Here is a 27,326-nt window from a genome sequence, read left to right as displayed (position 1 = left end):
GGTTGCTGGGAACGGGATCAGGGTCGGGGTTGAGGCGGAGACGAGCAGGGAGAAGATGTGAGGTGGTCCGGGCCGGTAGCCGGGGGAAGTTGACGTCCTCATGCCGCCTGACAACACGTGCCGGCGCCCATTACAGGTTGGTGGTCGCAGCTGGAGCGGGTAGGCGGGTGGGCCCGGACTCCAAGGCCCGAGAGCAACCGGGGCTGATGGAGGGGACACCAGGCCGGGCCTAGCCTCGAGGTCCAGGTGAGGTTGTAGGCTTCGCTGGATTGGGGGTTTCGCGGAGGTGCCCAGGCTTCAGGACTTGTCTTAGGGAAGGTGGACGCTGATTCCAGTCTGTCAGACAGCCTCCATGTGCTCAGGAATTCGATGAGGGGACCCAGACAGACGGCTATTGTGGGAACTGATAACGGGAAATGGGACTCCCTCTTCCCACTCCCATCCCTACTCCTCCCCGGGGCTTCTGGCACACTCCCCGCTCAGGCAGGGCTGACATCTACTCTGGGGCCATAAAATTCAACGCAGTTATTGCAGAAAAGGTTTAACCTGTACTCTCGGTGTTGCACAGTCCTGGTCTGGAGAGCGGGAGAAGAGCTTGGGATATTGCCCGGGGGTTTAGGGTGACATCTCTCCCCTGAGCAGCTGCAGTGAAATAAAAGAGCCGGAGTCTTAGTGCGGTAGTTATATAGCTGTGATGCTGATTCACACTTGACAAGTGCGCATGGTGACTCCTGTGAGCCATCGAATAATAGCACCGTCATCTTAAAATATTTAATAATAGCCAGGTCGTTTGGAAAGTCAGGAAAGAAGCCTTCAGTTAATGGAAGTTTTTTTTAAAGTTCTCTTCTGAGGTGTTTGTGATGGTTGCATGGTGATCATTACTTTCAGTAAAGGCCCTTGAGTGATTTTTGCATGACTATTATAGTTAGTTTATTATAGTGAACGTCATGTGAGGTTCCAATACCAATGCCCATACTCAATACACCAATACCCATACCAACACTCAATTCCAATACCCAATGCTATCCAATTAAATTGATGCTTCCACTTCCTCTTATTAGTAACCTTAAGGTTTATGCTTCATGGATTTCAAAGTGGCATGCTTTTGAGGGTTATGTTACCTTTTAGAACACAGAACAATGCAGCACAGTTAAAAAGTACATGCTATTTCACCCACAATGTTGTACTGAGCATTTAGCAAACTCCAATCAATCTAATCCTTCCCTCTTACATAGCCCCTCCCCTCCCAATTTTTTTTCCATTCATGTTGCGATCTTAAAAGTCTTTTAAAGGTTCATAATGTATCTGCATCTACCACCACCCCAGCAGTGTGTTCCGAATCAGAATCGGTTATTATCACCGGCGTGTGACGTGAAATTTGTTAACTTATCAGCAGCAGTTCAATGCAATACATAATCTAGCAGAGAGAAAAGAATAATAAACAAGTAAAACAGTACAGTATACATATATTGAATAGATTTTTAAAAAATGCAAAAGCAGGAATACTGTATGTTTTTTTAAAAAAAGGTAGTGTCCAAAGAATCAGATGGCAGAGGGGAAGAAGCTGTTCCTGAATCACTGAGTGTGTGCCTTCAGGCTTCTGTACCTCCTACCTGATGGTAACAGTGAGAAAAGGGGATGCATTGGGTGCTGGAGGTCTTTAATAATGAACGCTACCTTTCTGAGACACTGCTCCTAAAGACGTCCTGGGTACTTTGTAGGCTAATGCCCAAGATGGAGCTGACTAGATTTACAGCCTTCTGCAGCTTCTTTCGGTTCTGTGCAGTAGCCCCTCCCCCCCAGACAGTGATGCAGCCTGTCAGAATGCTCTCCACGGTACATCGATAAAAGTTTTTGAGTGTATTTGTTGACATGCCAAATCTCTTCAATCTCCTTCTTAATAGTCGCTGTCTTGCCTTCTTCATAACTACATCAATATGTTGGGACCAGGTTAGATCCTCAGAGATCTTGACACCCAAGAACTTGAAGCTGCTCACTCTCTCCACTTCTGATCCCTCAATGAGGATTCCTTCGTCTTACCCTTCCTGAAGTCCACAATGAGCTCTTTTGTCTTACGTTGAGTGCCAGGTTGTTGCTACGGCACCACTCCACTAGTTGGCATATCTCACTCCTGTGTACCCTCTTATCACCACCTGAGATTCTACCAACAATGATTGTATCATCAGCAAATTTATAGATGGTGCTTGAGCTGTGCCTAGCCACACAGTCATGTGTATATACAGAGTAGTGCAGTGGGCTAAGCACACACCCCTGAGGTGCACCAGTGTTGATTGTCAGCGAAGAGGATATGTTATCAGCAATCCACACAGACTGTGATCTTCCAGTTAGGAAATTGAGGATCCAATTGCAGAGTGAGGTACAGAGGCCCAGGTTCTGCAACTTCTCAATGATGGTATTAAATGCTGAGCTGTAGTGGATGAACAGCATCCTGGCATAGGTGTTTGTGTTATCCAGGTGGTCTAAGGCCACGTGGAGAGCCATTGAGATTGCGTCTGCCATTGACCTATTGTAGCGATAGGCAAATTGCAATGGGTCCAAGTCCTTGCTCAGGTCCATGGACCACCATTCTGTGTAAACAAAAATATCTCTGAGATCGCATCCAGTCGCCTTTAAAATATGTTCTGTGTTATTGCCTCCTGGCAATATTCGCTGGCTGTTCACTCTATCTAGACCTCTTATCATCTTATACAACTCTATCAAGTCACTTTTCATCCTCCTTTACTCCAAGGAGATAAGGCCCAGTTTGCTCAATCTTTCCTCATGAGACATCCCTCTGATCCAGGAAATATCCTGGTAAATCTCCTGCATCCCCTCTAAAATTTCTACATCCTTAAGGCGACCAGAACCAAACACAATGCTTTTTGTGTATGTTGCTTATAGTACATTGGCAATGTTAAACAGCTGTTTGTCAATGCTTTAGATAACATTTGAAATGTAGTTGATGTGTACATTTTAAGACCATAAGACCACATGATATAGGAGTAGAAGTAGGCCATTTGGCCCATCGAGTCTGCTCCGCCATTCAGTCATGGGCTGATCCAATTCTTCCAGTCATCCCCACTCCCCTACCTTCTCCCCATACCTTTTGAAGTCCTGGCTAATCAGGAACCTATCTATCTCTGCCTTAAATACACCCAATGATTTGGCCTCCACAGCCACTTGTGACAACACATTCTACAGATTTACCACCCCAGTGAAGACGGACATAAAATAGTCATTCAAAGCCTCGGCCATTTCCTCATTACCTAACATCAGTTCCCCTTTCTTGTCCTCCAAAGGACGCGTTCACTTTAGCTACCCTTTTCTGCTTTATATAATTATAAAAACTTTTAATATCCGTTTTTATATTTTGTGCTAGTTTATTTTCATAATCTAGCTTCCCTTTCTTTATTGCTCGTTTAGTGGTACTTTGTTGCTTTTTAAAGTTTTCCCAATCTTCCAGTTTCCCACTACTCTTGGTGACTTTGTATGCATGAGCTTTTAGTTTGATGCCTTCTTTTATTTCCTTAGTTATCCAAGGCTGGCTGTCCCCACCCGTACTGTCTTTGCTATTAACTGGAATATACTTTTGTTGAGCACCATGAAAGAGTGATTTGAAAGTCTTCCACTGTTCCTCAACTGTCCCACCATATAGTCGGTGTTCCCAGTCTATAGCCGGCTGGTGGCGTAGTGGCATTGGTGCAGGACTTTGGAGCGAAGTTCGAACCCAGCCGGCTCCCTTGCATGCTTTCCATCGGTGCTGGGTTGAGCATCAAGCTAGCAACTCGGCTTCGTAAAATCAAGAAAGCTTGCTAAAAAAGCGCCGTCATGACAGCGTCCCGATGACTCCACTCGGAGTTAAGGTCTTTCTTCCCAGTTTACACTTGCCAAATCCTCCCTCATCCCATTGTAGTTTCCATTGTTTAGGCATAACACACTGGTTTTAGTTTGAACTATTGCACCCTCTATTTGTATGAGAAATTCAATCGTACTGTGATCACTCTTCCCAAGAGGAGCCCTAACTACAAGATCACTAATTTTACCTGTCTCATTGCACAGGACCAGATCTAAGATAGCATGTTCCCTTCCAGGTTCGGTAACATGCTGTTCAAGAAAGCTATCACAGATGCATTCTATGAAATTCTCCTCAAGACTGCTTCAACTAACTTGATTCACCCAATTTATATGCAAGTTAAAGTCCCCCCTGATAATTGATGTTCCATTCTTGCTTGCCTCAGATTTTTCTTGGTTTATTTCCTGTGCCACTGTAATGTTATTATTCAGTGGCTGATAGACAACTCCCACCAGTGATTTTTTGTTTCCCTTTACTATTCCTAATCTCTACCCAACATTCTGCTCCTTAGATCTTATATCGTCTCTCACTATAACACTGATCTCATCTTTAATTAAGAGCACGCCCCACCTCCCTTACCTTCCTGCCTATCCTTCCATATTACCTATCCTTGGATATTTAATTCCCAATCCTCTCCAACTTGCAACCAAACTCTGCAATGGCCACTAAATCATACCCCTTTCTACTGATTTGAGCCACAAGTTCACTGACCTTGTTTTGAGTACTATGGACATTCAAATAAAGTACCCTTACACTCATTGTGCTTTTAAAACCTTGTAATCTTTTACTCTTTTGCACTTTACTTTTTTTCACTCCACTCTTGCTTTTCTCACTTTTGTTTTTTCTTTAGCTTTATCCACACTTTTCCAGTCCGTTGAACCCATCCCCTTACTATTTAGTTTAAAGCCTTATCCACTGCCCTAGTTATGCAAATCGCTTGGATATAGGTCCCATCATGGTTCAGGTGGAGCCCGTCCCTTTGGAACAGCTCCCTTCTTCCCCAATACTGGTGTCAATTTCACATGAATTCAAACCCACTTCCCACACCAATCCTTCAGCCACACATTTAACTCTCTAATTTTCTTCATCCTTTGCCAATTTGCATGTGGCTCAGGTAGTAATCCAGAGATTAATTTCTGCTTTTTGGTTCTGCTCTTTAATTTAGTCCCTAGCTGCTCAAATTCCCTCAGCAGAACTTCTTTCCTTGTTCTACCTCTGTCATTGGTACCCATGTGGTCTTCCCCTCCCACTGCAAATTCTTCTGCAGGTCAGGTAAAATGTCTTGAACCTGGGCACCAGGCAGGCAACACAGCCTTTGAGATGCTCCATCCTCGTGACAGAGAACTCTGTCTATTCCCCTGACTATACTATCCCCAATTAAAACTACATTTCTCTTCTCTGCCTCCTCTTGAATGGCACCCTGAACTACAGTGCCACAGTTTGGGTATCATCCTTCCTACAGCCCCCACTGTCATCCACACAAGGAACAAAAATCTCAGACCTGTTGGTCAAGCTCAAGGGCTGAGGCTCTTCCAGCACTGTCTCTTGGATCCCACTACCCACCTCACTCACAGTCACACTCTCTTGTTCCTGACTACAGACTGGATTTGAGGCAGCTCATCTAATGGGTGTGACTACCTCCTGAAACTGAGAATCCAGGTAACTCTTCTCTCCCCCGCCCTGATATGCCGCAGTGTTTGAAGCTCAAATTCCAGGTCAACAGCTTTGGGCCTGTGTTCCTCAAACAGCCAATTCTCGCTGCAGATGTGGTCACCAGGAACCACAGTGGTACCACCAGCTCCCACATCATGCAGCGACAGCAATCACCTGATCCTACATCATCTGTACATTTAATTCACTGTAATTTAGTGAGTTTTTATTCAACCACTACAAAAGCCTTACCTGCTACTTACCTGTACCTCCTCGCTGAAGCCTCTTGAGCCAAATCCTCATTCCCACTCCTACACTGGTCCACTCCCACAATGGCTGCTCTGACCCTGCTTTACTTTTATTTACTCCTGCTAATAAATTGTGAATCGATTGGTCTGCTGCTAATGCAGCAAGCCCCGCAAAACGATCCCTTTTAAAATTCTTGGCCCCGACCTGTACTAAGGTCGCTCAGAGTGTGAATTGATTCGTCTGCCTCTAATGTGCTGAGCCCTGCAAAATGCTTCTCTTTTAAACTCTTCTCCTGACCTGTGCGAAGCTCTCTGTCTCTACGGATTGATCGGTCCGCTGCGAATGCCAAGTAGTGCAAAATAGTGAATGGATTTGAATGTTGAATAGTTATCAATGCACACCCCCCACTTCGGGAGAAACTTCGGCAATGACGATGACATCCAACGACTAAACTATCTTCTTTTGTATGAGGTCTGATTCCAGACCATTCACCTCTATGGTCTATTTGGACCAAGGGAGGTTCTGGGGATAAAAAAACAAACTAGGCATTGGTGAGTAGGTGCTGTTTGACAATGCTATCAATGTCACCTTCCTTTGATTGTTGGGTAGAAGCTGTAGTTCCTCCTGGATCCATCAGCTGTCGATGTGTCGAATCACTGAATTGTTACGGAAGATTATTTGCATATTCTGATCAGGAGAGCACTTGGCCTGTCCACCCTGACCCAGGTATTTGTAATGCTTTGTGTACTGAGGTTAAAATAGTCCTGACCTACTAAATGGCAAGTGGCAACAGGAGGTGGACAATGATTTAATTAAACCCAGTGATGTAGAAGAAAATCTGGAAAATTAACCTGTTCAGTTAGAGATTTTTGACAATATTGGAATAATTTTAATGTATAATTTTAATTTTAAAATTTAAATTAAAATAGTTTTAAAGTGCCTCTGTGGTTTGAATGAACATATTTTCTGATTCCAGATTAGGGAAGGTAAAATTTGAAAATGGGAATATTCAGAAATTCATTTGAAGGCGGTTGATTGTGTAAAATTTTACAGTTGATTATTTCTTATACCTTACAGAATGTTACGTCGCTCAAGACTCAGCATAAGACCCAATGTGAAACCGGGTGGAAGGGTTCCATCACAAACTGGCAAGGGGGATGACAAGACTTGTACTTCAGACCAGCAGCTAATCTCTGAAGGAAAACCTTCCAATGAGAAAGAAGCTGTTGAAACTCCAGCTGTTATTGGGCCATTGCCAGTGACACCACTGCCCAGTGCAGGTGTTGAACATGGAGACAGAGATGACCTGGATGAACAGCAGGAAAATGTTCCACTTAACAAGTTTGTATTGATTCTGTTCAATATAGTGCAAAAGCAGCATAATTGTAGTTATCACACCCCTTGTTCTACATAATTAGTTGTATCAGCTGTAGGTTGCTGGTTCACTATCATCTGTATGTCTCAATATTGCAGTCAGAATGTTCCTACTAAAGGGATGTGTTTCTTTTGCTGTGTTTGAATAAACAGATTAGTTATAAAATATTTTAGCTAATTATCCAATCATAATTTTAAGAGTCCTGCATATCCATGGTTGTACGGGAATTAAGTGCATTTCATGGGAGAATTCTGGATATTGATATGGGATGACATGCTGTGATTAATGACAGAAAACCAGGCACAAATGGGTGCTGACTTCCAAAGTTAGGGTTATGAACTTCCCTGGTAGCTCAGTATATCCTTCAAATAACTGGGACATACCGATAGAGAAGGCTGTTGTGAGCTGCTGAGTTTGGACAGAATTCCATTGACGGTATAATGGGTTTTTGTATTTAATTTACTCGTCTCACTGACAGCTATCACTCCGTGTTTGAAGTTGATTGAAACATCCCAGAGTGCAGTGGTGGCAGGGCCTGAATGACTTAGTGCAGAAACCTACTTGTGAGGTTCTTGATTAGTCAGGACATCAAAAGTTATGGAGAGAAGACAGGAGAATGGGGTTGAGAGGGATAATATATCAGCCATGATTGAATGGTGAAGCAGACTCGATGGACTGAATGGCCTACTTCTCCTATGTCTAATGGTTTTATAAACAACTGAGTACTGGGGTGGAAAACTGGCAAAGCTCTTTCCCCAACTTTGCTGACATTTAAAACTGTCATGTGTTCGAAATGTTTTTATTTATTCAAAGAAAAACATCGAAAATGTTTGAGGTAGCAAAATGTAATTTTCATTTAAAAAATTTCTTTTTCTTGATTTACAAACCATAAAATCAAAAATTGCTTTTCTTTTTGTTATTACCTCAATGTACTTATGTTTGGAATTAGCTGGATAGATGTAATACAAATGTGACAGTAATAAACCATTACCCTAACATTTCAATAATTAAACACATTAAATAAAAAATGTACATTTTCCTTCCTGCTTGTATCCCTACAATTCTCATTGATTCCGGAGAGGCTTGACTGTTGGGGCCATCTACACAGCACATGTAGATAGCCTCAACAGCGAAGCCATAGAGTGAGAGTGGATATTGGTGAGGCAGGGGGATGAAACGGAGCAATCAAGTGGGAGATCAGTCATGATTTTATTGAGATATGGCCCAGGAACAGAAGGTCAAATGGCCTCTTTTCTTTTCTATTTTTTGTTTCTTTTTCAAAAGATAATTTACAAACTAAAATCTATCTTACTTGAGTACTCAGTAGAATGTTTAATTCTTCAGTGACTTGAGGAATCAGTTGGTCTACATGAGGTGGAAGAATAAAGGAAAGGGATATAAAGGAATAGTTTTCTAATCAGCAGTTGTGTAAACTGGTAAAAACAATTGCTAAGTAAAAGAACATTACCAACAAAATCAAACCACTGTTCCACATAGGAGTGAAAATTGTATTGGAAGTGCAGACATTTTTGAAATGCAGAACACAGAACAGTACAGCACGGGACACACCATTCAGCCCATTGAGTCTGCTCCACCATTCAATTATGACTAATTTATTATCCGTCTCATCCCCATTCTCCTGCCTTTTTCCTTTAACCTTTGAAGCCCTGACTAATCAAGAATATATCAACCTTTGCTTTAACCCTGCCCCAACCCCCGGGCTAATGAAGTTACTCCTCATCTCTGTTCTAAAGCGATGTGTTTGTATTCAGAGGTTATGTCCTCTGGTCCAAGGCACTCTCAAATAGGAAGCATTCTTTCCACATCCACTCTATCTTGGCCTTTCAATATTTATTTTAATTGACAAAACTTTTCAAAGAACATTTAGAGGATTTTTTTCTTACATGTTTGTCAGTTTTTGTGTGTATTCTATAAAATTAAAAATTGTGAATTTTCTTTGAAGGAATGAAAAAGCTGATAAAACTGGAGAGTCTGGAGCTCAAGGAAAGCCATCTATGGCACCTTTGCAAAGAAGGAAACGTTTCTCTACCATGCCAAATTTGGTCAAACCAAGATCAACATCTTTGTCTATGCAGCAGTCGATCAACCTAACAGAAAAATCTCCTCAGCAACAAAGTCTTTTAACTCCTGTGACCAATGTGGTATCATTCCCAGATAGTTCTGTTCCATCGCAGATCACCACCACTGAGAAAACACTTGCTAAATCACCAGAAAAGCGGAAGCCCTCTTCAGGACCAAATATTAAACTGCCAGAAAAGAAAACCCCAATTCCTCAAATACCACAGTTCTCTCCCGTTAAAAACCCTCTGCACAAAGAGTCAGTTGTTGGGGTGAGTTCTACCCGACTGCCAGTGACACGGAAAGTACTATCTTCGCCTCTTAAGGAGAGGATAACACCGAGTGGCACACCTACAAAAGGAATTGTACCATCACCCAGTGTCTCACCGGCACGGCCTAAAAATGCAAAAATTCCATCTGACCTAGAAAGGCTCCAGAAAGCTCGAAAACTGCGAGAAATGATGAAGGAGGAGTTGAAGAGAGAGAAGGTAATTTTAGTAATGTATTGAAAGGGTGAATCTGTCATTGACAGTTATTTCAATAGTAGCCAGTAAAAGCATCTCATCAATCAATCAGGCTTTAAGCAATCACAATAATGGTGTGACTTGTTTAGAACATAGAACAGTGCACTACAGGAACAGGCCATTCGGCACACAATGTTGTGTAAGCATTTAGGACTCTCGCACTCTCCTTCTGGGGCGTCCCCCTGGAACGTATGTATTTCCCCCATATCTGGCATACCCATCCGTGGGTCAGGTCTAATAGAGGCCTGCTTATTTCCTGAGGGGATCAGGAGTGTGCGGTTCAAGGCTGGCTGTTTGACCACTGCATCAGCCCTAGCATTACCCTTAGATATCTCATCAGATTCCCCAGTATGGGCCGCACATTTAATAATAGCCGAACTAGAGGTAGCTATAGAGAGGTGAGTAAGTTGTTTATAAGATAGCATTACTAATGGGGTGGTCAGAGGAAGTCAGGAATCCCATAACTCCAAATGCATAACGGGAGTCTGTGTAAAGTTTGCACTTTAGTCTGTTGTTAGGATACAGGCACAAGTCAGAGCAAACTGCTCAGCCTTCTGGGCGGAGACAGCTATTTCAAAGGAGGCCTGCTCAATTACTTCACTGTCCGTCGCTATCACATAGCCAGAACATCGTTTCCCTGCTGCATCCACAAAACAGCCTCCATCCACCTAAAACGTTACCTCGGGCTTGAGGGGGTATTGTGGAAGGGAAGGGAGAGGGAGGGAATTACCGGAAGTTGGAGAATTCGATGTTCATACCAAGGAGCTGGAGACTACCCAGATGGTGTATGAGATGTTGTTCCTCCACCCAAAGTTTAGCCTCATCATGGCAGTAGAGGAGGCCATGTATGGACATATCCGAATGGGAATATGAAGCAGAGTTGAAGTGAGTGGCAACTGGGAGATCCTGTATGTTGTGGCGGATGGAGCAGAGGTGCTTGACGAAGTGGTCCCCCAATCTGCGTTGGGTCTCGCCGATGTAGAGGAGGCCGCACCGGGAGCACCGGATGCAGTAGATTACCCCAACAGACTCACAAGTGAAGTGTTGCCTCACCTGGAAGGACTGTTTGGGGCCATGAAAGGTGGTAAGAGAGGAGGTGTAGCTTGCAGGGATAAGTGCCAGGTGTGAGATCTGTGGGGAGGGACGTGTGGACCAGGCAGTCGCGGAGGGAACGATCCCTGCGAAAAGCAGAAAGGGGTAGACAGGGAAAGATGTGCTTAGTGGTAGGGTCCTGTTGAAGGTGGTGGAAGTTGCAGAGGATAATATGCTGGATCCGGAGGCTGGTGGGATGATAGGTGAAGCATCCTTGTTTGTCAATTTCTAAACAAGTTGTTGTCCTCACCTGTCCCTTGGTAGGTTTTTGTTCCCATTTCTGATCCCCAGATATAGCCCATTCGTATCCTCCTTCCTGCTGAACATATTCACCTTTAATATTAGTTCCCTTTGGTGTTGATCGAGATTCGAAAGCTGGGTCCCAGTAATATGTCAAAGCTCATTGCATTCGATTTCGGCCATTGTCAGGCCAATCCATATTATTTATTTTAATCATGTTGGCTCATTAAACTGGGGGACGGAATTATTAGAGGCTTGGTCTCCTGCAAAAGTGCCGTGGCAGGCCACAAATCGCTCCTGTTAGTCTGGTCCCAATTTCCCAGGCTTAGGTTTGCATTCAAGTATTTTAGTGATGTTTACAGGTTGTTGGAGAGCCCTCTCTAAGGCTTGAATAATCTGATCTGTCTGTTCGTTCTTCTTATGGATTCCCGCCTGTAACTCCTGACAGGTTTGATATCTTAATTCTGCCTTCCATTTCCGCCCCTCATCAGCTGAGAGAATCATGCAGCAGAGACCGAATAAATGTTGCGGGGTCGCATTATACATTTGTATAGTACTGCGGACATACTGAGCAAACTGTGCTGGTTTTTCTTTTCTATCTGGGGCCTGTTTCATGATCATTATCATTTCTTGAGACTTCCAGGGTGCATACACAGGAATTACTGAGGGCTGTCCCTCCTCCACTGCTCGTGGACTGGGCAGCATTCGGGTGGGCAATTGTCTTAGTGGAGCCATTAACTCCTGGGTTTTATTGGATTCTTCCCTCCCTGTCTTGGAATAATCCTTGGTATTCCCTTCCTGGATCTCAGGGTATAGGGAGCCTCCCCTTCCCTGCCGCTGCTTTTTTACTCGAGCGGCCACCGTTTCTCAGTACTGGGAGGATTGGGGTTCGGGAGCACTGGGTGCACTTGGCTCCGGTAAGGTGGGTGCCCAATCCTCATCGTGGTCACTGTCCTCAAACAGGGTTGGTGTGCCAGCCATGGGTTCAGGATCCCGTATTGGCCCTGGATCTTGCGCGTGGCACTGCCGATCTAAAACTTCCTATCCATATCTGCCTTTGCCTGTTTCCTTTGTTTCTCTCGTTCTCTTTTTCTTCTCCCATCTACCCATTCACACTCTGCCTTTAATGTTTCTCAACTCTTGGGATTTCCTTCTGACGTACATACCTCTACACCCCTTTATCACGTGCATTGTTCCTCCAGCTGGCCAGTAAAGTACTATTCCATTCGGTATCAGTTTATCTTTCCATTCTTTAATCAATAATTTCCACTTTTTACTGCAATTCGTTTTCCAAATTAAATTTACTGCTTGTTCTCAAGGAGTTATATCCCAAGCTCCCCCTGGTGGCCACACACCATTTCCCAGTTTCTTTGTTAGCACTGCACTTAACATCCGGATAGGTTGCAGGGGAGTCCCTTTCCCCTCTGTATCTAACGTTTGTCCCATCCTGTGCTGGTCATTCAATTATATAGTTTAATCGACCAGACCGAAGACCTGTTGCCCAGTTATAGAAATAGATCGGGCCTTTCCTTGCCCATTGTCCAATTAGTTAAGTCGACTCAATTATACAGTTTAATCGACCAGGCCAAAGACCTGTTGCCTAATTCTTCAGCACCTGCAGACTTTAATACTCATAAAACAACTGCTTACCTTATTATCCTGACCCTTGTGGTTTGCTGGATCCTGTCAAGGTACAGGTTCTTCGGGGCGAGGGGCAGGAGTTTTTCGAATGAGTGGAAGGGACGGTCAGAGGTAAAACACCTTGGGGCACCCCACCGCCCATTTACACTCACCTGGAATCCCCTGTCACTTATTTAGCCTTTAGGGGCTTTCCCTATGTTGGGATCCAAGTCACGGCACCAAATGTAAACAAATTCGCTGGATCAATAACCACACCTCAAACTGTTCTTTACTTTATCCTTTTCACCAGTTTATTTGTTCAAACTCAACCAGCTAGAGGTGCAGAACCAAAACCAGAGGGACAGAGTTCCTCCCCCCGGGGGCTCGTATCAGACCACTGTCTAATGTGCAGAAAAGTTACAATTTATAGAACTCGAAAGACAAAGAGCACTTAGTTCAACTGGTATTCCCACCAAGTCTGTTGGAGAAAAAAATAATTACTTAGATAAGAGAGTCCACTAAATCAAGGTTTTAATTACAGGTGGACGTACTGTCCAGTCATTATCAGTTATTCCCTTTGCTAGGCCTTGACTTAATTAGAGACATGTACATTCCTATCCTTGCCAGTGAGTCCTCCCTTTCCCTAAATAACGAAGTTACTTAGCTCAATTCTTGCAAAACCATAAGGTAGGATGTGTGCGACCGATAAGCAGAACCCAATTCGCAGAGCATAACATAGTCAGGAGACATATGCAAGGTCGTGAGTTTGAAACCAGCCTCAGGTGGATTACTCAGGGCAGAATATAAACAGAAGTTTGTACGCAATTTTAACCCGTTATTTACAAGAGTCCAAGAATCATTTCCTACTTCCCCAATACCCTTAAAACTTCATGATGGGCAAACTGGGGTTGGTTTGGAGCTTTAGAGGTTGAGGGGCCCCTGATAAAATGTATAAAATTATTGGTGGGTGAATAGTCTGAGGTTTTTTCCCCAGGGATGGAAATGTCAGAAGTTGAAAGGCCATACAGTAAATTTAAGGTGAGGGAGGTAAGCTTAAGGGAGATCTTTTTTTTTTAAACCCAGGAGCGTAGTACGTGCCTGCAACATACTGCCCAGCAAGTGATAAAAGAAGATAAGACAGTAACATTTAAGAGGCATTTAGACAGGCACATGACTAGCTGGAGAATGGAGGGGTATAGGGCAAGTGCAGGTAGATGGTATTAGTTTCAATTAACATCATTGGTATCGACATCATACACCGAAGGGCTTGTTCCTCTGTTCTGTGTCCTATGAAAAGATATTTAACTTGTTACGTAAACACACTTTAGATTGCAAGGCGGGTGATCTGATCCACTTTGTATTCAAATGTATTATTACTACTTGATAACAGATTTCTTCTTTGCATATTTGTTTTAAGTTTTACTCACCAATGTTGTCATTCTTAACTATTTTCTGATGATAATGTGCTGTTAAACAATCTGTCTTATTTGGACTATTGTAGAAAGCTCATAGGGAATCTGTTCCAGTTTGGGAAGCCAGTAACCCACCAGAACGTACCAAAATGACAATGAGAGACTTCATCTACTACCTGCCTGATACCAATCCAATGCTGTAAGTGACCTAGTAATATTCTGAGCATTTAGTTGTATTTAATCTTTTTTTCCCTATGAGTTGAGCATCTATTAAAGCCAGAACTTATTTTCCATTTCTCCTTACTCTGTGAGAATGTGAAGCTGACAATTGAGTGGCATATTCAAAATAAATTTATTATCAAAGTAAGTGTGTGTGTGTGAGAGAGATATCTCACATCAGCATATAGACCCCGAAATTTATTTTCCTGTGGCCATACTCAATAAATTCACTATAGAATAATATTCATAATAGAATTAATGAAAGACCGCACCGACTTGGGTGTTCAACCAATGTGCAAAAGACAACAAACTGCAAGTACAGAAAGCAAGAAATGATAATAAGTATGTAAGCAATAAATATTGAGGACATGAGATGAAACCTCCTTGAAAGTAAGTCCACAGGTTGTGGGAACATTTCAGTGATCGGGCAAGTGAAATTGAGTGTAGTTATCCCCTTTGGTTGAAGACCTTGATGGTTTTTTTTTAAACTTTTTTTATTGTTTTCAAATAGTTACAGAATAAATGAGAGGGGTAATAACTGTTTCTGAACCTTGTGGTGTGAGTCCTGAGGCTCCTGTACCTTCTGTCTGATGGCAGCAACGAGAAGAGAATATGTCCTGAGTGGTGAGCATTTCTGATGAAGGATGCTGCTTTCCTGCAACAACATCATGTAGATGTGCTCAGTGGTTGAGAGGGCTTTACCCGCGATGGACTGGGCCGCATCCACTACTTTTTGTAGGATTTTCTGTTTAAGGGCATTGGTGTTTCCATACCAGGCTATGATGCAGCCAGTTAATGTACTCTCTGCCACACATCTGTATAAGTTTGTCAAAGTTTTAGATGTCATGCTGAATCTTTTCAGAATCCTAAGGAAGTAGAGGTGCTGCCGTGCTTTCCTTGTAATTTCTGGGCCAAGTACAGGTCCTCTGAAATGATAACACTGGGGAATTTAAAGTTGCTGACCCTTTCCACTTATGGTCCTCCGATGAGGACTGCCTCATGGACCTCTGGTTTCCTCCTCCTGAAGTCAATAATCAGCTCTTTGGACTTGCTGACATTGACTGAGATGTTGTTGCCATGGCACCTCTCATCCAGATTTTCATCCTTTGTCATTCAAATATGCTGATTTGATTTTGCCTTTAACAACGGTGTTATCAGCAAACTTGAATATGGCATTGGAGCTGTGCTTAGCCACACAGTCATGAGTGTAGAGCAGGGGGCTATGCACACAGTCTTGTGGTGCACCTGTGCTAATGGAGATTGTTGAAGAGATATTGTCAGTCCAAACTAAGTGGGGTCTGTAAGTGAGGAAATCAAAGATCCAATTGCACAGCGAGGCATTGAGCTTTGCTGTCCAGATGCTCCAGGGTTAAGTGAAGAGCCAATGAGATGGCACCTGCTGCGGACCTGTTGCTCCAGTAGGCAAATTGGAGAGGATCCAAGTTTATTCTCAGGCAGGGGTTGATATGTTTCATCACTGTGGATGTAAGTGCTACTGATTGATAGTCATTGAGGCAGGTTACCACACTTTTCTTAGAACGTGATATAATTGAATTCTGCTTGAAGCAGTTGGGTACCTCGGAATGATGAAACAAGAGGTTAAAGTTCTCAGTGAATACTCCAGCCAGTTGATCAGCACAGATCTTTAAAACTTGGCCAGGTACCCGGTTTAGGCCAGATGCTTTTCATGAGTTCACCTTCCTGAAAGCTGTTTGCATGATGGTTCTTTCATGTTTTGACAGTCAAAGAAACACAGAGGGCTTTGAGCTCATCTGAAAGCAAAGCCCTCTTATTGCCAATGTTGCCCTGCCACAACTCTTGAGCATCCTTCGTTAATTCAAGTTTATTCCAGAATTGCCACTTTTCATATGAGATGACTTTCTGGAGATTGTACCAGGACCTATTGTAACTTTCTTGGTCACCAGACTTGATCTGGCCCTCAGTAGATTGCAGATCTCATGGTTCATCCAGGGTTTCTGGTTGGGGAAACTGAAATGTTCAGGGTCAAGTTTATTGTCATTTAACCAAGCATGTGCATACAACTAAGTGAAATAACATTCCTCAGGAGCAAAGATACAAAACAGAGTGCTTAAACAGAGCACATAAAATAATATTAACACAATAATGTTAACTGATAAAAATATATTCTGTAGATGTGCAAGTTGACATAAAGTGCATAGACAACATATAGTTAAATGTACAACAGTAATACTGCCACTTGTGCTGTTTATAAATAATGTGGTAGTAGGGTGTTCAGAGCTCTTACAGCCTGGGGAAAGAAGTTGTTACCAAACCAAACAATCCTTGGTCTCATTCTGCAATACTTTCTGCCTGACGAGAGGAGGTTAATTAGATTGTGGGATGGATGGGAGGCGTCTTTGACAATGCCAAGGCCATTTCACATGGTAATTTTTAGTTTTTAAATAGTCGATCATGTGTGGGTTTGGAGCCTCGTTCAGAGTGTACTGAGCATGGATTTCTCCTGAAGAATGCAAATGGGATTTTGGAGCAATCCAGCAGTTTTGTAGTCAGCATTACTCAGCCTAGAGCAGGGGTCACCAACCTATTTTGCACCACGGACCGTTTTAATATTGACAATATTCTTGTGGACTGGCCGATGGTGGGGGAGGTGTGGGTGTTAATCACGACCAGAATGTAGGTGTAAGTCAACTATAAGTCACTTATAAGTGGCTAATCCACTCAATTTTGTTTCTAAAAGGGTTTATTTAACAAATTTAATATTAAACACACAGCGCGTATTTTCCTCGCGTGAATATAGTCAATTATAAGTCAATAGCATCATAACATTTTAAGTAATGTTTTGATATTAAACACATGGCGCATAGTTTCCTCATAAGAAAATATAAAATAATTGCAACACACCAATATCAGTGGGAGCCCTGGGCTTGTTTCCCTGCAACAAGACGGTCCCATTGAGGGGTGATGAGAGACAGCGATACTCGAAGGGGGTTCTTTATGTCCAGTCTATTCCGCAATTTAGTTTTCATTGCAGAAAACCCCGCTTCGCAGAGATATGATGTTGGAAATGGAAGCAATGTTTTTGGTGTTTTTGTGGCTATCTCAGGATATTCAGACTTTGATCCAGAATGCCGACAGTGATGTTATGTCAAATGTACTTTTCATCCCACTGTCATTTGCAAGCTCGAGGAGTTGATCTTCTTCCCGTGCTGACGTTGGTGATTCACCGGGGATATTCACAAATCGGTCATGGACCCATTCCTTTGCACGTCTTGGGTCATTTGTGGTTGGGAAGTAACGCTCAAATTCTGTTGACAGCAAAGTAGGCGATCGTGCACCAGCTGTGAGAAGGACGGTGCAGCCTTAGTCTCTCCCAAAATCGCAGCTAATGTTGGGAACATGTCAAATGTGCCCCTGTCCACTTGCTGTCCCCATAGTTCCAGTTTGGCTTTGATAGCAGACACTTTATCTGCCAACTTGAAGACAGCTGTCATTCTCCTCTGAAGTGATAAATTGAGTTTGTTGATCAGGTTGAAGAAGTCACACAGATAAATGAGTTTTGCTATTCACTCCTCGTCACTGAAGTGTGCTGCTGGTGGTGACCTTTTTCCTGAAAGAAATCTCTGTCGCGGCTGTCTTAACTCAAAAACTGGCCAGGGCTCTCCCCCTTGATAGCCACCTGACTTCAGTGTGTAAGAGAAGGTGTTTGTGCTCTGCATCCATTTCCTCGTAAATCTGCTCAAACAGACGTGAGTTAAGGGATTTTGCTTTGATGTGATTGATAACTTCAACGTCACTTAATATGCTGTTAAGATCAGGTAACATTTTTCGGCTAGCCAGCATTTCCCTGTTTATGACACAGTATGTAGACTGGCATTCAGGAGCAACCTCTTTGACTCGGGTAGTGAAACCAGACAGCCGTCCAGTCATAGCTGCAGCCCTGTTTGTGCATGTTCCAACACAGAATGACCAGTCCAGTTTGCCTGACATGTATTCATTCAAAGACTTGAATAGTTCTGCTCCTGTTGTGTTAGTTGGCAGCGGCAGTGCACACAACATACCCTTGTGCACATCGTCTTGAAATATATATCGCACATAAACCAGCAGTATTGCCTTGTTGTCGACATCGGTAGACTCATCGAGCTGGATAGCATACTATGGTGACTCGTTAAGCTGTTCCAACAGCTGTGCTTTGACGTCTTCCGCAATGTCATCGATTCTCCTTGAAACTGGCAGCTGAAAGAGAAACCTGTGCCATCTTGTTACTGCAGCTTCTCCCAACAGTTCATGGCACATGTCCTTGGCAGCAGGTAGAATCTACGATGCTCTCAGAGCAGCAGCATTGAGGAGGTGGTGGCTCTCAGCACTTGCTTCTGTCCCACTTGCTCACATTTTTTTCCGCTCAAAAAACTCAGCGGGTTTGTCTTTAAGTGCAGGGTACTTGGACTCAAGGTGCCAAAGCAGTTTTAAGGGCTTCATTGCTTCATTAGACAGCTTGTCTCCACATATCACACACAGGGGGCTTGGAGCGTGTGAGTCACTGATCGCATTAAAGCCTTTTATGTACGACTGGTTGTATTTTCTGTTGAAGGAAGCTTTTTATTTGCAGTCTTGGCTTCAGCTGTCTCTGCATTATCATCATCGTTAGGCCTTTTATGTCCCCTACTATGTCTTCCAAAGAAACTCTCAAGTGATGTTTGTTTTTTACTCATCGAGTAGTTATAGGTTAATGATCGACTGATGGCCTTGCGTGGGTAATGGCCTCACATGTGTTCAAGTTCAACAGTGGGCATGACAGGGAATGAGGAAAGGTGTAGCTGGCTCATATTGTTTCATACCGCCGTTTCCTTTTGGCCCGGTAGCACATGCTTTGCGGCCTGGTGGTTGGGGACCACTGGCCTAGAGACGTAAGAAGCTGCAATTCCTGGAATCTGGACCAGGAAGCAAATTCAAGATTCAGGATTGTTTAATGTACTTTCCAGTACACAAGTGTAAAGGAAATCAAAGTAATTGATATTCTGGATCTGATGCAGCTCAAAAAAATATAATAAGATAAAGAACTTAATAATTCTCAAAAAAACACAATAAATAGATTAGACATTGGCTTTGTGAGAGAGAACAGAGTGTGGTAGTACAGGGTTGCTTCTCTGACTGGGGGCCTGTGACTGGTGGTGTGCCACAGGGATCAGTGTTGGGTCCTTTTTTGTTTGTCATTTATATCAATGATCTAGATGATAATTGGTTAACTGGATCAGCAAATTTATGGATGACACCTAGATTGGGAGTGTAGTGGACAGTGAGGAAGGCTATCATGGCTTACAGGGGGATCTGCATCAGCTAAAAAATGGGCTGAAAAATAACAGATGTAAGTTAATACAGATAAGTGCGAGGTTTTGCACTGCAGTAGGACCAACCAGGGTAGGTCTTACACATCGAATGATAGGGCACTGAAGAGTGTGGTAGAATAAAGCGATCTCTGAATACAGGTACATAGTTAATAAAAAATGGTGCCACAGGTAAATAGGGTTGTAAAGGAAGTTTTTGGCATATTAAAAATGTAGAAACTCAGAAAACCTACAGCACAACACAGGCTCTTCGATCCACAATGCTATGCTGAACATGTACTTACTTTAGTATTACCCATAGCCCTCTATTTTCCTAAGCTCCATGTACCTATCCAGGAGTCTCTTAAAAGACCCTATTGTATCCACCTCCGTCGCCATTGCGGGCAGCCTATTCCACACACTCACCCCTCTCTGTGTGTAAAAAAAAAACACAAACAAAAAAAAACACTTATCCCTGACATCTCCTATGTACCTACTTCCAAGCACTTTAAAACTGTGCCTCTCGGGTTAGTCATTTCAGCCTTGTGAAAAAGCCTCTGACTATCCACACGATCAATGCCTCTTATCATCGTATATACCTCTATCAGGTCACCTGTCATTCTCCGCTATTCCAAGGAGAAAAGGTTGAGTTCACTCAACCTGTTCTCATCAGGCATGCTCCCCAATCCAGGCAACATCCTTGTTAATCTCCTCTGCACCCTTTCTATAGTTTCCACACCCTTCTTGTAGTGAGGTGACCAGAACTGAGCACAGTACTCCAAGTGGGGTCTGATCAGGGCCCTATGCAGCAGCAACATTACCTCTCAGCTCCTAACTTCAGTTCCACAATTGATGAAGGCCAATACACTGTACACCTTCTTAACCACAGAGTCAACCTGCGCAGCTGCTTTGAACGTCCTGTGGACTCGGACCCCAAGGTCTCTCTGATCCTCCACACTGCCAAGAGGCTTACCATTAATACTATATTCTGCAATCATATTCGACCTACCAAAGTGAACCACTTCACACTTATCTGGGTTGAACTCCATCTGCCACTTCTCAGCCCAGTTTTGCATCCTATCAATGTCCCGCTGTAACCTTTGACAGCCCTCCGCACTATCCACACCTCCAGCCTTTGTGTCATATTTCCTTGGTAACTCAATGTATTGAGTACAGAAGATGGGATGTTATGTTGAAATTGTATAAGATGTTGGTGAGGCCTAATTTGGTGTATTCTGTGTAATTTTGGTCACCTACCTTCAGGAAAGATGTAAACAAGGTTGAAAGAGTACAGGGAAAATTTACTAGGATATTGCTGGGTCTGGAGGCCCTGAGTTACAAAGAAAGTATGAATAGCTTAGGACTGTATTCTTCAGAGCATAGAAGGCTGAGAGGAGTCTTGATAAAATTATTAGGGGTATAAATAGGGCAAATGTAAGCAACCTTTTAGCATCCTGCCCATAGTGCTTTCCCCTTACATTGATTCCTTCTTCACCTTTTCTGCCTATCCCCTCCCCCACCCCTTGATCTTTCCTCTTATTGGTTTCTCACCTGGCACCTACCAGCCTTCTCCTTCCCACTCTCCCCCCATCTTCTTTATAGGGCCCCTGCCCCCTCCCTCTTCAGTTCTGACTAAGAGTCTCGGCCCGAAACATTGGTCGTTTCCATGGATGCTGCCCGACCTGCTGAGTTCCTCCAGTGTGTTGTGCATGTTGCTTTTTTCACTGAGGTTGATTCAGACTTCAACCAGAGGTCAGGTTTTAAGGGTGAAAGGTGAGGAGTTTAATTGCAACATAAGAGGAAACTTCTTCACGCAGAGGGTTGTGAGGGTGTGGAATGAGCTGCAAACAAGCTCAATTTCAATGTTTAAGAGAAATTTGGGGAAGTGCATAGATAGAGTATGGAGGGCTGTCGTCTGGGTGCAGGTTGATGGTAGATGGCAGTTTAAATAGTTCGGGCGTGGACTAGATGACCAAAGAGCCTGTTTCTGTGCTGTACTTCTCTATGACTATGAATGCAAAAGACATTATGTATTTATATACAAACACTGGCGCTAGAAGGTTTGTGAACCCTGTAGAATTTTCTTTGTTTCTGCATAAATATGACCTGAAATGATCAGATCTTCGTGTAAGTCCTAAAACATAATAAAGAGAACCAATTAAATAAGTAACACAAAAAGCATTATACTTGTTCATTTATTTATTGAGAAACACGATCCAATATTACAATTATTATTTGGAAAAGGTATGTGAACCTCTGCTAATGCCTTCTACAAAAGTTGTTTGGAGTTCTGATCAATGTGATGGAATTGGAGGTGTAGGTTGTAGAGATGCCATGCCCTATCAAAAAGACACACAATGTCAGGTTACTGACCGAGCCTGCTCTCCTCAAGAAAGATCAGTTTATGTTCCCCATGCCTCAATCAGAACAACTTTCAGAGGACCTTGGAAGAATTGTAGAGACACAGAATGCTGGAAAAGGCTACAAAAGCATTTCAAAAGACCAGAGTGTTCATCAGTCCTCAGTAAGAGAAATTGTTTAGTAATGGAGGAAACTCAGTGCAGTTGCTACTCTCCCTAGGAGTGGGCATTCTGCAAAGATCACACCAAGAGCCGGATGGGTAATATCCACAATGAATTTTTCTACTTCTTTATTCTGGAGACATACAGGTGCTGCAGTGATGGTAGACTAGAATGGCAGAGTAAACTCGATCGGCAGAGTGGCCTAATTCGACTCCTATGTTCTGGACTATATCTAATGACCTTGATAAATTACTGAGTGGCATTCATGATTTTGATGCAGGTTGCATCGTTAAGATGGAACTGAATTAAGGTTGTTGTTGTTGCTGATTTATTTCCTAACTCTTTAAAGCATTGACAGATATGGAAGTCTTGTGGGTAAAGTTAAGAATCTACAAAGGAAAAAAGACCGTAATGGGAGTTATATACAGGTCTCTGAATGGTACCCAGGGTGTGGTACATAAATTTCAACAGGAAATAAAAAAAGGCATGTAATAATGTTGAAGTTACTGCTGTAGAAGGGGGTCATGCCAGTTACTGAAAGCGAAGGTTCTCATACTTTTTTCAACATGTACATACATGTAATGCTGGTGGAACGTAGCAGGCCAGGCAGCATCTATAGGAAGAAGCACAGTCGATGTTTTGGGCTGGGACCCTTCGTCAGGACTAACTGAAAGAAGAGATAGTAAGAGATTAGAGAGTGGGAAGGGGAGGGGAAGATCCGAAATGATAGGAGAAGACAGCAGGGGGAGGGGTGAAGCTAAGAGCTGGAAAGTTGATTGGCAAAAGGGATACACAGCTGGAGAAGGGAAAGGATCATGGGATGGGAGGCCTAGGGAGAAAGAAAGGGGAGGGGAGCACCAGAGGGAGATGGAGAGCAGGCAAGGAGTGATTGTGAGAGGGACAGAGAGAGGAAAAAAGAGGGAAATAAATAAATAAGATAAGGGATGGGGTAAGAAGGGGAGGAGGGTCATTAACGGAAGTTAGAGAAATCAATGTTCATGCCATCAGGTTGGAGGCTACCTAGACAGAATACAATGTGTTGTTCCTCTAACCTGAGTGTGGCTTCATCTTGACATTGAATATAGGATCATTTTTCTCAATAATTGTAAAAGTATAATGTTTTTTGTTATTTAATTGGGTTCTCTTTACCTAGTTTTAGGACACATGAAGATCTGATCACACTTTAGGTCATATTTATGGAGAAATAGTAAACATTCTACAGGGTTTACAAACTTTCTAGCACCTTGCAGGTTGTATGTCCATAGAGTGACGCTGGGCACAGCAAGTGTTTGTGTTTGTTCATAAAGTAACTAACAGATGATAAAGTAGTCGTGAATTTAGTGGCTGTATCAGCCTTACTGCTTGGGGAAAGTAACTTTTTTTGAGTCTTGTGGTCCTGGTGTGGATTCTACTTCTCCTCCTCCCTGATGGGAGTGGGACAAACAGTCCATTAGCAGGGTGGCTGGGATCCTTCATGATGTTTTTCCAGGACCTTTCTGTATTAATGTCCTTGATAGTGGCCAGGCTAGTGCTGGTGATGCATTGGGTAGTTCTGATCGCTCATGGAGCACTTTCCTGTCTACTGCAGTGTAGTTTCCATACCAAGTAGTGATACATCTTGTTAAGATGCTCTCAACTGTGTGAATATAGAAGGATGTGTGTATAGACGAGCATGGTTCAACTCTATGTGAGGAAACTCAGCAGGCCAGGCAGCAGGTGTGGAGGTAGAGGGATGGTCAAGGTTTTCCAGTTGAGATCCCAGTGCCTCCACAGATGCTGCTTGACTTGCCAGGTTCTTGCAGCCCTTTGTTCTCTAAGGCCTAGACCAGTTGTTCTCTTTTTTCCAATGCCTGCTTATTAACTCAATTCACATTTGCAACTGATTAGGAGGGGAACTTGGGTCTTTGGACTGTTAATCTAGGCTTCCAGGTGACTATTCACATCACTGAACTACCATGCACCACTGTAATATTGAATGTCATTCATTTCATTGAACAACTGACCTACTGTAACATTGAATGTTATTCACATAGTTCTACTGTGACCCTCTAACATTGAATGTTATCTCATTCTGTGAAATTAAAGATGTGAAATTCGACTTTTTCAATCCTTGTAGATCTTCATTTGAAGAGGAAAGAAGACCATCTCCACCAATTGTAAATAAAGAGTAAGTATATCTTTTTTAAAAAACTTTTTTTATTGCGTTTTCAAGTAATTACAGAATAAAAGTATATGAAAAAAAAATGTATATTACCCATCCCCCCTCCCCTTAACCCCTCTCCCCTAACATCCCTATAGAAAAAAAAGAAGAAAGAAAAAAAAAAGTAAGAGTGCCTGGATATTGGAAGATCCCCACATGCTCCATGGAGTTCGTAATAACTTTAGTATATATATCTATTTCTTTCCCCAAATAACCAATTATTTAATCTTCGGAGCACCTATATATTTAATCCTGTCTTTTGTAAATAAGGGCGCCAAATTTTCAAAAATGTTTCATATTTATCTCTTAAATTATAAGTAATTTTTTCAAGTGGAATACAGCCATAAATTTCTTTCTTCCAACGATCTATACTTAAATATGTATCTGATTTCCAAGTAACTGCAATAGCCTTTTTGGCTACTGCCAGTGCAATTTTTATAAATTCTTTCTGATATTTATTCAATTTGGGTTTCGGTTTTATCCCTTCAATATCGCCTAGTAAAAGTAATATTGGATTATGTGGAAGTTGTGTTCCAATAATTTGTTCCAATAAAACTTAAATTTGTCCAAAAAGGTTGAATTTTAGAACAAGACCAAGTAGAATGTAAAAAAGTACCAATTTCTTGGTTACATCGGAAACACTGATCGGATAAATTTGGGTTTAATTTATTTATTTTTTGTGGTGTAATATATAATTGATGTAAAAAATTATATTGCACTAATCTTAACTGGACATTTATTGTATTTGTCATACTATCAAGGCATAGTCTTGTCCAATTTGTTTCTTCAACTTTAATATTCAAGTCACTTTCCCATTTTTGTCTTGACTTATGGACTCCTTGTTTAATTGCCTGTTTTTGAATCAAGTTATACATACAAGAGATGAATTTTTTAATCTTTCCTTTTTGAATTAAAGTTTCTATTTCATTAGATTTCGGCAATAACATTGACCTAATTTTTCTCTTAAATAAAACCTTAGTTGAAAGTAACAAAAAAGAGTGTTGTTTGATACTTTATATTTATTCTTTAATTGATCAAATGACATTAATATACCTCCTTCAAAACAATCTCCTATATATCTAATCACTTTTTGAAACCAATTATATAAAAGTTGATTATCCATTGTAAAAGGAATAAGTCTATTTTGAATTAAAGATCTCTTTGCTAATAAGGATTTCTTTGTCAACATTTATCTTATTCCATAAGTCAATCAAATGTTTTAATATAAGAGATTCTTTCTTTTCCCGTATCCATTTAGATTCCCATTTATATATAAAATCTTCTGGTGTATTTTCTCCTATTTTATCTAGTTCTATTCTAATCCATGCCGGTTTATCTTTCTCAAAAAAAGATGCAATAAATCTAAGTTGATTTGCTTTATAATAATTCTTAAAATTTGGAAGTTGTATCCCTCCTAGATCAAATTTCCATGTCAATTTTTCCAACGATATTCTTGACATCTTACCTTTCCAAAGAAACTTCCTCACATATTTATTTAACTCTTGAAAAAACTTCTGGGGTAGTTGTATTGGTAGTGATTGAAATACGTATTGTAGTCTAGGGAATATATTCATTTTTATGGTATTTACTCTACCTACTAATGTTATTGGTAATACCATCCATTTATCAAGATCTTCTTGAATTTTTTTCAATAGTGGTAAGTAATTTAATTTATATAAGTTCTTTATGTCATTATCAACTCCTATACCTAAATATTTTATACCATTTGCCGGCCATCTAAATTGAGTTATTAATCAACATTGACTATAATCTCCTTTAGTAAGAGGTAAAATTTCACTTTTATCCCAATTTATTTTATAACATATTTTCCCATATTCTTCTAATCTATAGGATAATTTACACAACGAGTGCAATGGATTTGTTAAATAAAGCAGAACATCGTCAGCAAATAAGTTAATCTTGTATTCTTCCTGATTAACTCTGAAACCCTTAATGTCTGGGTCCATTCTAATTAATTCAGCTAATGGCTCTATCGCCAACACAAATAAAGCAGGTGATAATGGACAACCTTGCCTAGTTGACCTTGTTAACTGAAATGATGTTGAAATTTGACCATTTGTCACTACTTTAGCTTTGGGATTAGTATTTAAGGTTTTAATCCATTTTATAAAAGATACTCCTAATCCATATTTTTCCAATACCTTAAATAAAAAATCCCATTCCAATCTATCAAATGCTTTTTCTGCATCTAAAGCAACTGCCACACTCATTTCCTCCCTCTTTTGCGCTAAATGAATTATACTAAATAACCGAGTTACATTATCTGCCGATTGTCTATTTTTAATAAATCCTGTTTGATCCATATGTATTAATTTTGGTAAGCATTTAGATAGTCTGTTAGATAAGATTTTTGCTAAAGAGTAAGTATATCTTTGATTATTAAAGCTAAACTTAAATTTACAAGAAACTTAAGTAAACTATGTATATGAAGTCACAGTTGTTTTTGGTAGTTTTTATTTGAATAAATTTTAACGTAGGAGTAAGAAGTTAATAAATACATTCCTGGCATCTGTTGGTTGTCAATAAAAGAAACACATACTAATTGGAAAATAGAAACTGAAAATCATGGCCCTAATCACTGCTACAAGTTCTTGGCAAATGTAGTAAAAATATATTAGTTGCAAAGGAAGCTTTATTTTTAATTAATGTAAAACTGGAATGAATTTTGTTTCTCTGACTGTTTTATCACTTCAGCAGCAGCAGAGTGTAAAGTGGCATTTTTAACGTCCCTTCCTCTGACATTATAGGCCAGAAGTGGGCAGTAACAATGCTGCAAATATTGAGGAAGAAGATGAAGAATCTGATGATGCAGTTTTGGGTCCACGAGTTAAAGTAGCTGAAGATGGCTCTATTATTATTGACGAAGAAAGGTATGAAAACAAAATATTAAAGCAGTTCTCATTAACCACTTCAATACTCATCATTTCTTTTTCTTTTTCTTCAGATTTCTTCAGATAAACTTGATTT

The 27,326-nt window shown here is 41.5% G+C and overlaps 1 protein-coding gene across 5 annotated transcripts in view; it reads left to right on the top strand.

Annotated features, from left to right (window-relative positions):
* Positions 1 to 27,326, top strand: part of LOC140738594 (uncharacterized) — a 156,063-nt gene continuing 128,737 nt past the window's right edge. For all 5 annotated transcript variants that reach the window (XR_012101407.1, XM_073066125.1, XM_073066114.1 and 2 more), the window contains exons 1-6: positions 1 to 136; positions 6,830 to 7,093; positions 9,091 to 9,694; positions 14,184 to 14,293; positions 24,255 to 24,305; positions 27,107 to 27,229. Coding sequence is in view for 4 of the 5 variants with exons in the window: in XM_073066125.1 (XP_072922226.1) it covers positions 6,831 to 7,093; positions 9,091 to 9,694; positions 14,184 to 14,293; positions 24,255 to 24,305; positions 27,107 to 27,229 (1,151 nt within the window). In the remaining variant the exon portion in view is untranslated. The remainder of the gene's footprint in view (positions 137 to 6,829; positions 7,094 to 9,090; positions 9,695 to 14,183; positions 14,294 to 24,254; positions 24,306 to 27,106; positions 27,230 to 27,326) is intronic.

Source organism: Hemitrygon akajei, chromosome 2 (assembly GCF_048418815.1).
Source record: "Hemitrygon akajei chromosome 2, sHemAka1.3, whole genome shotgun sequence".
NCBI classification, from domain to species: Eukaryota; Metazoa; Chordata; class Chondrichthyes; order Myliobatiformes; family Dasyatidae; genus Hemitrygon; species Hemitrygon akajei.
Note: the sequence above shows the minus strand (reverse complement) of the source record. Positions and strands in the feature narration are given on the sequence as shown.